Source organism: Malus sylvestris, chromosome 8, assembly GCF_916048215.2.
Source record: "Malus sylvestris chromosome 8, drMalSylv7.2, whole genome shotgun sequence".
Taxonomy (NCBI): domain Eukaryota; kingdom Viridiplantae; phylum Streptophyta; class Magnoliopsida; order Rosales; family Rosaceae; genus Malus; species Malus sylvestris.
In genome coordinates this window covers 1462284-1477182 of record NC_062267.1, presented here as the reverse complement: position 1 = coordinate 1477182, position 14899 = coordinate 1462284, and the positions used below count along the sequence as shown (strand labels likewise).

General features: G+C 36.3%; 3 protein-coding genes across 21 annotated transcripts in view; 1 reads left to right on the top strand and 2 right to left on the bottom strand.

The window, feature by feature from the left end:
* Positions 1–4347: 4347 nt before the first annotated feature.
* On the top strand, positions 4348–6312 carry LOC126633299 (B-box zinc finger protein 21-like). The gene is made up of 3 exons (XM_050303874.1): positions 4348–4826; positions 4977–5423; positions 5650–6312. Exons 1-3 carry the CDS (start codon positions 4641–4643, stop codon positions 5920–5922), a joined length of 906 nt encoding a protein of 301 aa, XP_050159831.1. The 5' UTR covers positions 4348–4640; the 3' UTR covers positions 5923–6312.
* A 3329-nt stretch (positions 6313–9641) lies between these two features.
* On the bottom strand, positions 9642–12582 carry LOC126633538 (SH3 domain-containing protein 2-like). Its single transcript, XM_050304189.1, has 10 exons — positions 12340–12582; positions 11820–11942; positions 11666–11735; positions 11420–11571; positions 11042–11143; positions 10564–10764; positions 10388–10450; positions 10111–10263; positions 9947–10021; positions 9642–9850 (listed from the first exon to the last, which is right to left on the bottom strand). Exons 1-10 carry the CDS (start codon positions 12385–12387, stop codon positions 9734–9736), a joined length of 1104 nt encoding a protein of 367 aa, XP_050160146.1. The 5' UTR covers positions 12388–12582; the 3' UTR covers positions 9642–9733.
* A 1910-nt stretch (positions 12583–14492) lies between these two features.
* LOC126633534 (disease resistance protein RUN1-like) overlaps positions 14493–14899 on the bottom strand; it is a 44629-nt gene continuing 44222 nt past the window's right edge. For 12 of the 19 annotated variants that reach the window (XM_050304168.1, XM_050304167.1, XM_050304165.1 and 9 more), the window contains one exon: positions 14493–14836. In XM_050304168.1, coding sequence (XP_050160125.1) covers positions 14649–14836 — 188 coding nt within the window. In that variant the 3' untranslated portion in view covers positions 14493–14648. The remainder of the gene's footprint in view (positions 14837–14899) is intronic. The other 7 variants (XM_050304178.1, XM_050304173.1, XM_050304180.1 and 4 more) reach the window with 3 other exon arrangements.

The window sequence follows — 14899 nt, the reverse complement described above, 5'->3', positions numbered from 1 at the left end:
GGTTGATATGTAGTAGTCTTCACGCAATGAATATGTTGTTCTTTTGTGATTGAAAAGTTACAAAAATTTTAAATATAGTCTTTTTGTAAAATAAAGATAAAATAGTGTAGGATAAACGTTTATCCGATTCTCGTAAGATTGAGAGAGGAAAACCTTATTGATTTAGAATCCTCATTTTTATGTACTAGTAGTGTGCGTTAATTTGTAGCTATCTAGCTAGATCTTTATCATGGGGTTCTAGTCAACTTGATGGGCTAGATATTTTTAGATATATACTTTATTTATCAAACTAGTTAACAAATTAACAATCATAGAATAATCATTTGAATGAACAAAGCACGATAAAGCTTCAAATTATTTCCGGAAAAATCTACGGAATACTGTTTCTTGTCCGAAATAGGTAGGATGCTGCCCGGTGACCGATTCCCTCTTTTCATCAAAACTTCAAATTCTTACAGGTATGGCCAATATTCTATTCATGATAGCAACTTGCCATCGAACTTTAACAAAGCTGAAATTAATTTCGTACAAATTTTTCCAAAAGAATATGTACTTTTGCTACTAAATTATTCATTAATTACTAATTAATCAACAATCATGTTTTTTTTTTTTGTATAGATAAATGTCACTTATAATGTCTGCGGATGAGGATTGTTATTTTACGTTGAAAAGTTAAAAACTTTGCACGTCATTATTGGAGTTAGTCTAGAATTAGGACGAATTCGGTCACTCCCTTGAACTATTACCAATTTTTTGAATTAAACGTTTCAACTTCCTTCTTGATATTAAAATAAGGTTGATCTTTAGCAATAAAAGGACATATAGGATTCTCGAGTATTGCCCCCATACTGCCATTCCAAGAAAATATTTGTATAAAAATTAAAGGTCAAATGTTCGTTTAAAAAAAAAAGAAGAACTGCAAGGTAAAGGATGCATAAAATTGTATCCAAACGAAAAGGCAAAATTAATCAAATTGTACTTATTAGGGTTAGTAGTCGTTGGCATGAGTTCGGTGATTGATATAAATTAGGTCTAAGTTCGAAACCCTTTAATATAACAAAACACCCACACAAAAAAAAAAAAAAAAACAAAACAAAACAAAGGTGCATAAATAGATTTCAGTAGTACTAGCAACATGAGGAGGTTTTCGGTATGTACATATACTCGACGGCCGAGATGCAGGCTCAATCTGGCCTACTTGTCCATGCTACCATAAAGACGTGCATGATTTCATAAATTCAAAATTTAAGCCACCCATGCCCCAATTGCAAAGTGCAAAGCGGCGGATTCAAGATTTAAATATTAAGGGTCATAGTGTTAAATACAAGTTTATAGATAGAAACAGAGCGTGAAGTGTGTAAAAAAATTTCAGTTTATTCCATAGGTATTTCATTGAATACTTGATGACCTTGTTGTCGTCAACCAAATCAAATTGCGCACATTTCAACAGATATCGACATATGCCGAAACATTCTAATGATTGATATAGAGAGAATTTGTCGAGTGTTTTTAACACAATCTGTCGAGATATGCTTAGCAGACATTACATCAAACCCTTAGTATATGCACAAAAATGACTCATACCAAGCATTTGAAATGTCCTTACAAGGCCTTCACATGTATATTTTCTGCACTTCATATGATCATGAGACCACCTTGGTCTCTAAGTCCAACCGCCCCTGCACCATGATCCTTAATTCCTAATAAAAATAACTTAATTAGATCTCATTAGATTGTAATCCTTAATTCCTAATAAACGTAACTTAATTATATCTCATTAGACAGTAATATTATATGACATTAACAAATAATATGTTTTCTGTAATACTCCACTACCAGAACCCTATAGGGCAACATTATATTGTATTATATATAAATATGTAATCAATTTGCTCAAAAAGGTTCTAGCATCCACAAAGGACCTCTATTATTTAGTGCTTCAGAATAAAATAATATTCCAGCATCACAATAAGTTAATAGTTATTTGGCTAAATTGGATTAATGGTTCATGTGGTGAGAGTAATCGGAAGATAGCCCTTGTGATGAAAAAAATCATATTTAAACCCTTATGGTGAACTCTATTAGGATTTAAGCCCAAAATTAACATTTCTGTAAACTCTCCGTTAACCCAAAATTAACAATCCCACCCTTCCCCCAAAGATTTCATTGGATTTTAAAACCACGAAGTATGTGTTCAATCTCAATTTGTCCTGCATTTTTCTCCCCGCGTCTCGTATTTGAATAGCTGCAACCTCAATCTTTTGATCAGAAAAGCAAAAGAAAGAAAATTTGTGTGAGCATTGAGATAGGGAGTGCAATCAAAGTAGCAACATTCTTACCATAAAACAAATGGCACCAAAAAAATCCAAATCCATCTCCCATCCAAAAGAGAAACCCATTTTCATGTTTCTTCAATCTCCATAGACGCATCCAACAGAAGAAACCCATTTCCTTGCAAATGAAACCACTACGTATTTTGGATTTTCATCGCCAATTTTCTCCTCCTATTGTTTATAATTGTAATATTCATTTTCGTTTTGCTTTTTGCGAGCAGAAAATCACAATCCTTCTATAATATGACAATTGAAGGATCTTCTTTGAAATCATTTTTTTCTCAAATGGGCATATTTAGGGAATTCACTGATTAATGGACAAAAGATCTTTGAATGGAATCGAAGCATGGATCAACAAATTCATAGCCTTGGATGAATGATTTTTTTCTCTTTTGGTTATTAAGGTTGAATGGGTTAACCGACAGATGAGGAAAATGTTAATTTTGGGCTTAAATCCTAACAGAGTTCACCACGAGGGTTTAAATCCGAATTTTTTCACCACGGGGGCTATCTTCCAATTACCCTCTCACCACGGGGACCATTAATCCAATTTAGCCTAGTTAATTTTGTGCTTGTAGAGCTAAATTTTAAACATAAAATTTAAATTTGACAGTTTATGTGACATTTGATACAAGTTTTTCTTTTCATTTGATATGTCATATTATATTATTATTTTATTACATTAAACTATTATTAAAGTAATAAAATGCATTTAATAATCAATTTAAAAAAAGATTTGAAGTTGTTGTCAATTTTGCCAGCAAAGGTGAGCGGGTAATTCATGTCATGCCATATCAGATTTGACTTTTCGGTTGTAAAAACATTACTGATATTTTTTTTTACTGTTAATGTTGATTTGAACATGATATCAAGTATTTATTACCAAAAACACATGATATATCTTATTGAAGAGTGCTAGAATTAGTAGTTTCACATGCGTGCGTGAGCTTATTTTGTTCATTTATGCTTTTATATATATACATGCATGCCAACCTCAAAGGGAAAGCACAATTTGGTCACTTTCGCCAATTATATATGAGCATGAACTATGAAAGGTCCCTTATTCTTTTCCGAGATCACATGATATCTTCTCTTGTCTTGTCACCACCACCATTTATGAAACGAATTTTCAAGTTTACTTTCTGTGTGTGGTGGAGTGGGGTGGCGAGGAAGTAGTAGCCAGCAACGTTAGCAGGCTCGAGGTCTTGTTCCGATAAACGAAGCCCTCCTCCTCCTAGATTTGGAGATCACATGGTATCAGTTGCAACTTGCAATGTCGAGCCAGCATGGGTACGTATAATAAGGTGGTCCCATAAAATGGGGTATAAAGGTATTATTGAAAGAATAAACAAAAAATAAAAAATAGATTACGTTACTTGAAATTCACGATGAACCGATTATTTCTCGATTGATTAAGAGCAATTTGAGAAAGAAACAAAAGGAAGAAAGATGCACTTCGTTAGGAGAAGAAAATTTAGTTACAACAATGTCATCACGTGATTCATTTATTTTATAAACAGAGTCTAATACATATAAAAAAACAGATTGACATAAAACTAAAATAACAATTTGACAATGTCTCAAACTATCACAAATTGCAACATATTTTCACTTTCTCATGCATCTATATTATCACATTAGTCACATTAGCGTTTGTGTTGCACGTAAGTCAATTTTAGCATGTGAGAAAACTGTCCTATACGGTAATCCTACCCGATTTGCTCACTTCCTCTCTTGCCACCTACTTCAGAGAATCTTCCGAAGTGAGGATTACCACCACTCGAGGGTGCTTAAGCAAAAAATGCAACTTTGGCCTAAAGTGGAACCGATTACCAAAGCCGGAAATAAAAAACAATAAAACGGGAACCAAAGCTTATCCATAACTAAAAATAGTAAACAAACGAACCCCAAAACATTTGGAACTTTTATCCCACTCACTTCATATAGCTAAAACTGGATTACTGTAATTTGTTGAATATTCACTGACCAAAACCATTTAATAAAGCAACAACCTCCCAACCTCTCAGCATCCCTTCCTTTTACTTACTCACTCCCACCATCCTGGCTCTGGTAAAAGTTAGAGAGAGAGAGAGAGAGAGAGAGAGAGAGAGTGCCATAAATGGCTCCCCAAGATTTCCCAGATATTATATTATTACTCTCCAGTTCTTTTTACCCTCCTTATATTTGTTCTCTTTAATTATCCCCTGTTTTCTTCAGAGAACTTCCACTCCCACTGCCTCCATCTTTCCCCTCTTTACCTACTTCCCTTAGGTTTAGCTTCTCTTCCTGTTTTGGAACTTCAAACTGATGAAGATCCAGTGTGATGTGTGTAACAAGGACGATGCCTCGGTGTTCTGCACCGCCGACGAGGCCGCCCTCTGCGACGCCTGTGACCACCGTGTCCACCATGCCAATAAGCTCGCTTCCAAGCACCACCGCTTCTCTCTCATCCACCCCTCCTCTAAGGAGTTCCCCGTCTGTGATATCTGTCAGGTATTAACTAGGTTACCGCTCGATTGTTACTATATATATCTTCCCTCCTTCCCTTTAATTCTCCATCCGGGAAAGATATTAACTTACTAACTAGTTAGCGCGCATGATCGCTCGATTTTCTGATTTGGGTTTCTTAATCTTGATCTACAGGAGAGAAGAGCCTTCTTGTTTTGTCAGCAGGACAGAGCGATTCTCTGCAGGGAGTGCGACCTTTCAATTCACAACGCCAACGAGCACACCCTGAAGCACAACCGATTTCTTCTAACAGGTATTAAGCTCTCCGCCACCTCCGCCCTTTACGAATCTCCACCGCCGCCAACTGTAGCAACTGCTAGTTCTGAAACCGCCGCTACCGATCTCAAAAAGCATCAACCTTTGACCAAGGAATCTGTTTCCGCCTCCTCCCCTCCAATTTCAAATCCAAACCCACCTCCAGTTGCTGCCAGGAATTCAACTTCAAGCGCTGCAGGCAACAAAGGCGGTGGAAATTTGGTGGGTGCGACTAGTAGCATATCGGAGTACTTGATAGAGACGCTTCCGGGCTGGCACGTTGAGGACTTTCTTGATTTTTCTTCTGCCCCCTTTGGTTTCTCTAAGGTTTGCATTGATTGATCTCGTTCTTCGCTATAATATTTTGAAATTTCCGTCCAGAAATGATTTCTGCACACTTCTGTTTATTTTAGTCTCTCGATTCTCGTTTGATTTATTTCATCCTAACGACAATAAGAGAGGATGAGTTTGCGGAAACGATATGATTGGTCATCAATTAGTTAATTAGCCTGCTGGATCTGACATTTTGCATTTTTTTGATTGGTGATGGCAGGCCGACAACGATATGATGCTGCCGTTTTCCGATGCCTATCCGGGAAGCAATCTGAACTCTTTCTCATCGGAAAATATGGGGATGTGGGTCCCGCAGGCACCGCAAGCTCCTCCGCATCAGTATTCACAGGTGGGCGGTGGGTTCGTCGGGTTCAAAGAGACAAAGGAGGGTACAAACATGAATGCCGGCAAAAGACTCTGGATGGACGATGGCTTCACAGTTCCTCAGATCAGTCCTCCGTCTCTTGGCTCCAAGAGGTTCAGACCTTTATGATACAACAAATTAGAGTGGGAAGCGATTTCCGCACACTTTTTTCTCCTTCTGCGCTTTATGTTTTTGTCGCTTGATTCTCGAAGGAGCGCAGACGAAGAAAAATGGTGTGCGGAAATCACCCATTTAGAATTAAGCCTCACAAGATCCAATCCTTCAATCCTTCTGAAGTAAATTTTAACGCAGGGATTTCGTTTGTTTGTTTGTTTGTTTTTTTTTTTTTTCCTTGTGGTTTTACTTCGGTCTCTTCTTCCCACTTTTGTATGAGGGGAGTTTTAAAGGCTTTCAACAAACTCAGTTGGGGTCCTTCATCTTCCTCTTCTCTCTCTCCCCCCTTTGTACTTATTTCGGAATGCAAGCATCAATGTAAATGTCAACTGCAACTTTCTGTGATTTTTCATTTGCTTTCTGTATCTGAAATGTGTGGAATTGGAGAAGTGAAAAGATTTTCGGGAAATGGTAGGAAAGATTTAGTCGATATGACTGAAGAGTACTTTTTCGATAAAGATTTTAAATGTGTGACGGTTATATTGGCACGTCATGTTATAGATATATGCGTTATAATTTGGACGAGTGACATAGTTTGTTATGAATAAGATTTGGGTCTGAACATTTTAACAGGAGGTCTTGCTTACACCCAATTCCGGATGAACACATGTTTAAGTTTTGATTAAAACTTGAACACGTGTTCATCTGAGATTGGGTGTAAGCAGGACCTCCTGCTGCAATGTTCAGCGACGAAGCAGTGTCCATTTGTTATTGACCTAGCCAGAGTGGTGTAACATCACGCGGGGAGTGAACTTACACAATCATGCGGAATGAATTTATAAAACCATGCATGCTAGGGGAACTTGGCTAAGCCTGTGTAACATCACGCGGAATGAATTTATACCATCATGCATGTTAAAAGGAATTTAGAGCATGTTATAACATGAATGAACTTGTATCGACAGGTAAAGTTACGACGATCATATAAAAGAAGTCACTAATCAAGAGGGGTGACATTGGAATGGAAGGTAGAGAAATTTTAAGTAGATGGTTAATGATAAAGAAGTTGACGTTCGGATGTGGAAAGATAAGTACAGAGAGGCAATTGACAAAAAAAAAGCAAAAAAAAAAGTACAGGAAGGCATGGAAAGATGAATGAGGATTCTCTCGTGATCCTCTTTATGAGGATCTAGGAGATTTTTTAATCGTGTCAATTCAGTGATCATAAATTATTTTAAATTTTTTATACAAAATTAAATATATATAGTATCTGATAAAAATTAACCGTACGATTTATAATAAACGGATACGATTAAAAGATTTTTGAATCCTTGAAAAAAAAAATGAAGAGAAAATCCTCATTCTAGAGAGATGGTCATGTTTTGTCTTGAGGCACTATGTTTTATGTCGTATGGGCAAATGCAGCGTCACTTTCATTTACAAAACTCGAAAGCTCGTTTGGTTTTGTCTTGGTATAATTAAAACCTCATACGGTCCAACATCACTGCAAACGCATTTAGTTTGTTGATTATATTACGCATCAACATTGCTTGCCACGAGTCAATTATTCTGTTAATTACAATTTGATATGTATACATGTGGAATTAGAGTATACAATGAAGTGTGTTGTGTTTGTTGACGAGAGTGAAATAAAATGCATATAAGTTGAGGACACTCTCCCATTGGGTTCTATGTGCCTTTGTCTCTGTATACATACAAAATTAAATTCGTTAAAATCTCGAAAATAAAAATGTATACACACGTAACACTTTGTTTTAAGTTCAAAATCTGAATACATACAAATTTTATACGACATATCTAGTCGAAAATTGTTATTTTATTTATTTATTTGGTGAACATCGAAAATTGTTATTTGTATACGACATATCTAGTCGAAAATTGTGATTTGTTCATAAGGAAAAACCTCAAAGTCCAATCATGTATGAAATATCCACTTTGACTGGTAGTCCAAATATAAAAATCTTGGTGGATAAACATTAAACAGAAGGTTTTCTTTTTGTTTTAATTTTTTTTTTGGGAAGTGTGGTTAACATCGATGTGAAGTGTGATTAACATCGATGTGAAGTGTGATTATGAGGAGATAAACCCTAGCGAGTGTCGACTGAATGCCAAATGAGGAGAGAAACCCTAGCGACTGTCGAGTAAATGGTCATTTTGTTGTGGGGTCCAGTTAATTGTCTAAGAGATCTCCAAGAATATATAAAAATCCTTTTGGTTTGGATATTTGAATTTCATGTCAAGCTAAGCTAGTAATCTTCAAAACTTTTTTTTTTCTTTCAAATAAACGGATATTATTTATACTAAAGAAGTGGAAGAGTGAACCATTTAGTACTACGGTCTAGTAGTATTCATTTTCATTTGTAAGTGAGAGGTCTTAGGTTCTATTCTTATCAAAGACAAATTTGAACCACATTATTACTAACCCATTGTGAGACTAAACGCACCCCCTAATGCTAACCCTACTAGCACAGTTGCACCTGGAAAAAAAAAATGCTAGATAGACCAATCTTTTAAATCAATTAACGAATTGTGTGATGTGTTATTAATAATAGAAAATAAGAACGTTAATCAACACTTATGTGATAATCAAATCATTAATAACCACATTATATGATTTATAAAATATAATTTAGATAGATAGAATTCTTAGCGTTAGCTTTCTTGAAAAAAATCTGCGAGTTTAAATTCCGTACAAATTCTCGATCAATTTACACAACCATGGGCCATGTTTGCTTCACATGCTTATTTTGGCAAATTCTTATTGGACGGATGTTTATTTTTTAAACGGGTGGTTCACTTTTTAATTGACAAAAAGTAATGCTACACTTATTATCTCTTGAAAAATTGGTTATCACACGTTTAAAAAAGCCCTCCTTGATATGGGGGCTAGCGTAAATTTGATGCTTTTTTAGTGTATGAACAGCTAAGTTTAGGAGAGCTTCTACCAACTTTAGTAGTCTTACAACTCACAGACCGATTAGTAAAATATCCACAGAGAATTCTGGAGAATGTTTTTGTTCGAGTTGATCACTTCATCCTACCAACGGATTTTATTGTGCTTGATATGGAAGTTGTTTCTATGCCTGAGAGGGAGATTCCGATTATTTTGGAAAGACCATCCATGGCTACCTCAGGGACTAAGATCGATGTGAAAGAAGGTCTCTTAACAATGACAGTCTTTGAGGAGACGATGGAATTCAAAATTTTTTATGCCATGAAGCAACCTGGGAAGGTATATGACTGTTTTCGAGTAGATACCAAAATTGTTCAAGCTTACTAGATCCTCAGATGCTTTGGAGACATGCCTTACTCAAAACTGTGATGAGTACGAATTAGAAAGTGAACGTTATGAAATGCAAGCTGCACTTAACGCACTTCCAACGATTGTTAAGGTCAAAAGTGTGCAACAAGTTCCAGGTTTTTGAGGAACTTCCTCTCACTTTCAGAAACCTTGTTCCGTCAGTCAAGAAACCTCTGAAGTTGGAACGCAAGCAACTACCCGAGCACTTCAAGTATGCCTACTTTGGTGAGTAGGAAACGTTGCCCGTTATTATTGCTTCTAAGTTGACTTAGGTGGAAGAAGAAAACCTTTTGAGGGTGTTGAGAGAGCCCAGGACGACATTGGGTTGGACTATAGCGGATATAAAAGGTATTAGCCCTTCCATGTGTATGCATCGCATCTTTCTTGAAGATGACGCTAAGCCAACTAGAGATCATCAAAGACGACTGAATCCCAATATAAAAGAAGTTGTAATCCCAGAGCAGAAACACAAACACAAGCAAATTAAACAGGCAACCAAAAGATTTAAAAGACTGCAGCCACCTTGCTAGCAAGCGCACGCTCCCGCTTTTCAACGTAATTAAAGGGGAACCAACCGGCTTTTCCCTTGCATTCACCCTCAGCCCAACCATTGTTTGATACCTGCTCAAGGGCAAGAAAATTTAACCTCAACACAAAAGAGAAAAATCCGAACATGAATATAAGATGAAAACATGCAAGCTGGAAAGATGACAGAACCTTCCGGACAACAACATAATCCCCGAATGACAAACTTAACTCCACATCAGTTACAGCGTGGAAGGTGTACATAACCTGCAGTAGGCGAAAAGAAACAATTAGTAGAGACTAAAAAGTCGAACAGACTAAAAAACTTGGATACAACAACATTAGCATAAAGATACCTCTCCTAAGAAATAGTCCCTCAATTCTGTCAATTCATCATAGGTTTCAGAAGCAAAGCTACGGCTGAGATCCTCATACGATGGTGGCGGAGGTATAGAGTCCTCTGTAGGTGGACTAGGAGATGCTTCAATTCGCTGCTTTTCTGACAAAATCTGTCCCAACAAATAGTGTCAATGATCTCTGCTTAAAGTAGCAAGACACTAGAATAATTTACAGCCAAATGATTTGGGAAAGGAAATTGTCTTGCTGAAAGGAAGACTTTAGGATATTTCATACCTCGCCTTCAAGCTGATCAAGTATCTGAAGTACGTTCTGGTGATAGTTGCGCTCTGCTTCCACCTTGAATGGGGACGAAAAATGACAAATTTACAAAATTAATTTCCTTTTCAGTCTTGTAACTAGAACAGGCCAAGGTCTTAACACTTAAACAAAAAGGGGAGGCAATCCTTTACCATCGCAAGAAGCCGCTGAAGAGTCAATCTTTGTTGTTGACCTTCAACAGCAGCCATAGCTGCACTAGCTTCTTTTCCCAGTATTGCAACGCTAGACTGCAGCTCCTGAAGCTTGGCTTCAGCAGCTTCTAGTTTCATGATAATGTCAGCATTACCTGCTGAATCCCGTACTTTGGCCTGGCGTCTGGAAACATCTATAGCCTATCCCGGTGCGAGTTAGTATATATAGACAAATAATAAAAAAAAAACAAAAACCAAATTACAACAAAGCTTCAGGTAATGAAGCAATCTCAACAAGTTACATTAAACATCTTAAGATTTTGCGTTCTCTATGAATACCAATGCATGATTGTCCCAAAATGAACAAACACTTTTAAAAGAAAACAAAAAAAGTTAACCGAGAAATGTATGATCACCATGTAACATGTAAAATCACTTTAGTATAAAATTGGTAGGAAACAGAAGAAACTGCATATACCTGAGCTTCAGCTTCTTGCCGCATTCTAGCATATCGTTGAGCAAGATGTCGAGCATCCTCCAAGGGCGCTCCCACTATCATTGCTCTTAAAGGCTCTGCAACCTACACAGGCAAATTGATAAGCACAGAAAGAGTTATTATGCAAACCTATAGAAAGAAATGGTGAACCAGTTTGTCATATGATGCATAATAACACAAAAAGTAGTCCAGTTCTTGAACCACACGTGAAAATGGAAACAATTTTTACTGTAAATTTCTTTCGAAATGATCAAATGCACACGAAAATTAGTCAGTTGAAATTCCATTTGTATGAAGCCGGCCCTGGCAATATTTGATTTTTACTTAATGAGCCATTGTTAGTAATAATTTGACTTAAACCTGTGTGCCAAGGGCTTTAAGTAGAACTCCGCACTCTTTTTCCATTTGGGCCCGAGCTCTTCCAAAACTTAGTGCAGCTCTCGACAATGTGTTACCACTGGTGCAAGTCTTTTCAGAACCATATTTCCTGCTATCTTCTGATAGCTTGGTACCTGTTAAAAAAGTATTATGTATACCAACTGATAAAACCAACATGAATTCATATCCAAACTCCCAAGAAAAGACAACGCATTTCAAGCAACATACCTATTTCAACGTGCTTTGAGCCGGCCACAATGTAACCTTCCACTCCGCGGACAATTTCCTTTTGGTAATGCTGTTAAAGAAGAAGCAAAAAACGATAGGTAACACAACTAACGTGATGCTCGTTTAAAGCACAGACAAAAATAAGAGTAGCAACCTTGGCAGCACGAGTTGATATGTACAGCTTCTCGAGTTTCTGATGCTGTTGAAATTCATTTTCATCCGAGGCAACATTATCCGATCCCCCATATATGCCACCAGAAAATTGTTTGAACACAGCCTGACGGTGTTCACAAAATAACCAAAAGCAAACTCGATCAAGCTTCGACCAACTCTTATGCATTAATGAAGCATGGAACGTTGAATTATATGCCATTTTCGCTTGAAGTTTTCCGAAAATGTAAAAATTAAGCATCCAATTACATCAAAAATTGATAAGTAATTAGCAACACCTAGCTCAAAATTTCAGAAATTCATCAACATTGCACTCCAACACATCCCCAAACAGCTCAGAAATAGTGAAATTCTATTCGAATTCGAATCGATCCAATTCAACTCGAACAATTATATACATATTATTTCATTAAGCAATCTCAGTATCTCGCAATCAACGCAGATTATGTTCATACCAAAATCCATACAGAAATACAAATTCGGAATCAAACGAGAGGGAGTACCTGCTGTTGCTTGGCGACCTGATCTCTGAGCTTCCTGATTGCATCCATCAACGGTTGGTCGGAGCTCAGTTGTAGGTAGTCTCGATTTTTCAGAGTTGTGCTTCAAGACTTGATCTGGAGGCTGATTTGTCTGTTATTTTCCGTTAAATGACCGCCACGTCGCCGCCGTCGTGGTGCGATCACCTTTCTTTCTTTATCTTGAATTAAACGTTAGTCTCCCACTCTTCTTCATTTCATCCCTTTTTGTATTTATTTTATGGAGAAAATTGTAGCAATGCTCCCTGAACTTTACTCAAATTGGAGCAATGGTCCCTCAACTAAAAATTCATTATCATTGGTCCCTCAACTTATCAAAATGTATAGCTATAGTCCTTTTCATTAATTTCTTCAAAATTTTGTCAAAATATGTTATGTTGGAATAACCATTTACTTAATTAGGGTCCCTCAACTTATCAAAGTGTGTAATTATGGTCATTTTCGTCAACTACGTAAAAATTTTTGTCAAAACGAGTTATGTTTGAAGGACCATAGCTACAATTGGGATAAAGTTAAGGGACCATTTCTCCAGTTGAATTAAAATTGAGGGACCAAAGGTAATGGATTTTTAGTTGAGGGACCATAGCTGCACGTTTTAATGAGTTGAAGGACCAATGGTAATGGATTTTTAGTTGAAGGACCATTGCTCCAATTTGAGTAAAGTTCAGGGACCATAGCTACAATTTACTCTTATTTTATGTACAGCTTTTCATTGCTTTCTTTCTTTTTTCTTAAAATATAAAATAAAATAACGAGTAGATTACGGTTTAGTGGTATTTCTTTTCATTTGTAAGTGATAAGTTTTAAATTCGATTCTTGCAAAAAACAAATTTGAACAACATTATTGTTAGCCCACTGTAAGATTAAGCCCATATAAATCGTATCGTTTGTTAAAAAAAAAACGAAAAATATTTATATAGATCCATTGGGCCTTGTAACGTTAATAAGCCCTGCTTTGAATTCAGTAATTCAGCCCAGTCTTTTTTCAATTTTGTTCAGAGCCCATTTCGATTTCACTTTTTAATTTTTAGTCTATAGTTTAGAGTTTTCAGTTTTTACTTTTTTTGTAAATTAAAAACTGAAAATTTCTTTTTGTAACTATTTTTAGTTTTCAGTTATTTGAAAAAAATTTAAAATTGAAAACCAAAAGTGAAAATTTTAGGCCAAAATTTTAAAACTCCGTTTAGTTTTTTATGTTTTTTAAACTGAAAACGAAATTATTATCAAACGGTCTCTTAATTTACGAAGAATAAAATTGAAACTGGTGTGTAAAGAGAAGAGCACTATGTCCTAACACCCCAAAACTACATGGCAAGTAGGGGTAAACATGTGAACAGAAAAATCAGTGAACATAATCAAATCGAACAAGTCAATTTTGGCCTAGATTGGTTTTGTTTATTCCGTTGCAGAGATATTTTAAAGAATCTGAATAGTCACAAGAACGAAGATCTTCTTAAAAGTCAAGCAGTGAAGAACCAAAAGGTGTGTTTTTCAAAATAATGGCTCTTGTAATATCCATGAAATAGGTTTTATTTTTCAATATGAAATTATTGCTACTTGTTTAAAGCTTCTTTTTAAGCCACACTTTAAAGTTGAAAAAAATGATTTATACGTGATTATTGTCTGATCGATATTTATTCTTACCCGTATTCTATGTTTTTTTTTTCATTTTTCTGAAGTCTCTCTGGCACAAAGCTCTTGAGTTCAGATTCTTGCTTCAGAAAGCATTTCCATGCCGTTTACTTGGTCCAACTAAGACCTGTCATGCTGTATCTTGTAGAATAGCCTCTTTCATAAACAAATCGATAGACAAATGGCAGAGGAAGACAAAGGTAACCACAGGTTTTATTTCCATGAAATAGCTTTTATTTCCTTCATAAACAAATCGATACACAAAGCATTTCCTTGTTTTTTTCATTTCAATCTAGGCCAAAATTGACTTATTGGATTTGATTATGTTCACTGATTTTTCTGTTCACATGCTTACCCCTACTTGCCATGTATTCGGATTGCATTTAAAGCTTTTGAAATTGTTAATGATTGTATCCTCCCCACCTGGTATCCTAGTTAGTTTGCTGCTATGGATGTGTAGAGTGGATGAACATGATTTTCAATAGTGGGCTTGGAACCTAATGCTGGATGTATTTTATGCTATATTTGATGGCGTTGAACACATTTGAAGTTCAGTATCTAGTTGCAATGGGCTTTTATATCTCAAGCGGTTAAGAGTACTTAGCTACTAGAGCAAGCACATTTGAAGTCAAATTACAAACTCATGGTGGGCTTGTGGACGAGTGTCGCTTCTTTTTTTGGGAGATGGAGGACCAACCTACTAGAGCAAGCGAAAAAAAGAAGCCGACAGCTGTGAGGCGCACCTTCCAGCCTCTCAAGCTGCAGTTATTGCTAGCAGCCCTCGTCTTTGCAATTGTGTAATCAGGTTCATCCTCTTGTCTTTCTTTGTCTGAAAAACATACAAATAACATAACATTTATTGGAAACATTTTTGAAATGAATACGGACCACA